At 62.6% G+C, this 1785-nt stretch overlaps 1 protein-coding gene across 4 annotated transcripts in view; it reads right to left on the bottom strand.

Moving 5' to 3' along the window:
* Mknk2 (MAPK interacting serine/threonine kinase 2) overlaps positions 1-1779 on the bottom strand; it is a 13957-nt gene extending 12178 nt beyond the window's left edge. For all 4 annotated transcript variants that reach the window (XM_010634898.3, XM_010634897.2, XM_010634900.3 and 1 more), the window contains exon 1: positions 1669-1779. In XM_010634898.3, coding sequence (XP_010633200.1) covers positions 1669-1719 — 51 coding nt within the window. In that variant the 5' untranslated portion in view covers positions 1720-1779. The remainder of the gene's footprint in view (positions 1-1668) is intronic.
* Between the last annotated feature and the right edge of the window lie 6 nt (positions 1780-1785).

The raw sequence follows: 1785 nt of genomic DNA, 5'->3' as shown, positions 1-1785 counted from the left end.
AAAAAAAAAAAAAAAAAAAAAGCTGGGGATGTAGCTCAGTGCAAAGGCCCTGGGTTCAATCCCTACTACTGGAAAAATAAAGGTTGGGGGGGTGATACGGCTGGGGGAGTGGCTCAGGGTCAAGTGCTCATTAGCACATACCAGGCCCTGGATTCTATCCCCAGCATCACAAAAAATAAAATAAAGCCATGAGGCCTAGCAGAAGTACCTGCTGTGCTGCAGAGCTGGCAGGGTTGGAAGGTGGGGTGGTGGTGTCCAAAGTGGCCCCAACCCCAGGGAGTAGCAGCCTGGGTAAGGGGTGGAGACTCCCTTGAGCAAACAGCTCTGGGCCACCTAGAGGGCCTTCTCCTCCAGGGACTCCCACAGTCCCAGCTCTGAGCAGAGCCATCCAGCTGCCCTGCACACAGGCCCAACACAGTCCCAAGCCATGTGGGCGGTGCAGTCTAGCCCAGCCCAGCCCAGCCCAGCCCAGCCTGGCCCAGCTCGCCCAGGCTTTGGCTGCTTCCCGGAGTCAGCAGGCCTTGGCAGAAGGTGGCTGGAACCATCCAGAAAGCTTGGGTTTGCTTTGGCTGCTGCCTCACCGGCCCTGTGCAATGACCCCCTGGAGGGGAAAGACCACCATCCATGACATCTCAAATCCACCCCTCTAGCACCCAGACCAGACACTGCAGGCCAAGGCCTTGGCCACCCTAGGGGAAAACAGCGATGACAAGCATGTGGGGCAGGGGTGGGGCAGCTGGCCAGGAACACTGGCTGGACAGGCCTGGGAATTCTTCGCAGACGCTCCATGCTCCTCCCTCAGTGGTATGAGCCCGTGTGTACAACACACACACACACACACACACACATACACACACTCTCTCTCTCTCTCTCTCTCAAGTCTTGCCTCCTCCACCGGGCAACAGGTCCCTGCCCAAGGAAGCCCAGGGAAGCCAAGCCATTACATAACCCAGCCTGCCGAGTGGGGCGGGCAGGCTGACATCACTGCGTCCCCTGGGCCAGTCCCCATGGGGGCCTCTGCCCAGCACCTGCCCTCCTAGCCACCCCCAGATTTGCTCATCTGAGACCAGGACTCAGCAGCCGCCAGCCACTGCGCCGCCTCTGTGGCCGCAGCCGCCACCAGATCGCTGCAGAAAACTTCCCGCTCCGACAGGAAATAGCACTTGGGCCCGGGGTGCCTGGGAGGGGCATCCTCTCCACTCCCCCATTTCACAGGGCCGCCGACAGGGCCAAGGGTTTCTGAACCAAGGTCCCCACGGGCCAGAAAGAGGTGGGGACAGGCCTGCTGAGTCCTCCAGACTCCTGCACAAACAGCTGAGGGGAGCAGGGTATGCAAGCCACCCCGCGATTCCGGGAGGAGGGACCACACGCGGCGCTGGGGTTCGGGACTGAGGCCTGCCGTCCCCACCACCCCACCCCTGGCAAACATCTGGGGCTTGCAAGGGACACAGCCACAAGACGGGGTTCCTGGAGGACAAGACTCCCGAAGGCCACAGCCAGAGACGCGGCTGCGGCCTGCTGACCTCCCCCCCACCCAACTCTAGTGCACTCCGGGCTGGGGCAGCCCCGGGAGCGGGTGGGGGGGCGCCTCCCACAGGAGCTTCAGGGACGGGCTCTGTCACCCGCAGTGGCCACTCCGGTGGCCCCCCAAATCAACAGGGCCCTCACCTTGAATGATCGGTGGAAGCCCTGAAGTTCGGCTGTTTTCTTCTGCACCATCTTCTGTCCGGGCCCCGCCAGCGGGGGAAGGGACACAGGGCCCAGGGGGCGGCCCGTGGGCGGGGG

The sequence above is a fragment of the Fukomys damarensis genome, unplaced genomic scaffold (genome assembly GCF_012274545.1).
Source record: "Fukomys damarensis isolate Sample0158 unplaced genomic scaffold, DMR_v1.0_HiC HiC_scaffold_37, whole genome shotgun sequence".
NCBI classification, from domain to species: domain Eukaryota; kingdom Metazoa; phylum Chordata; class Mammalia; order Rodentia; family Bathyergidae; genus Fukomys; species Fukomys damarensis.
This window is presented reverse-complemented; position numbering and strand designations above follow the sequence as displayed.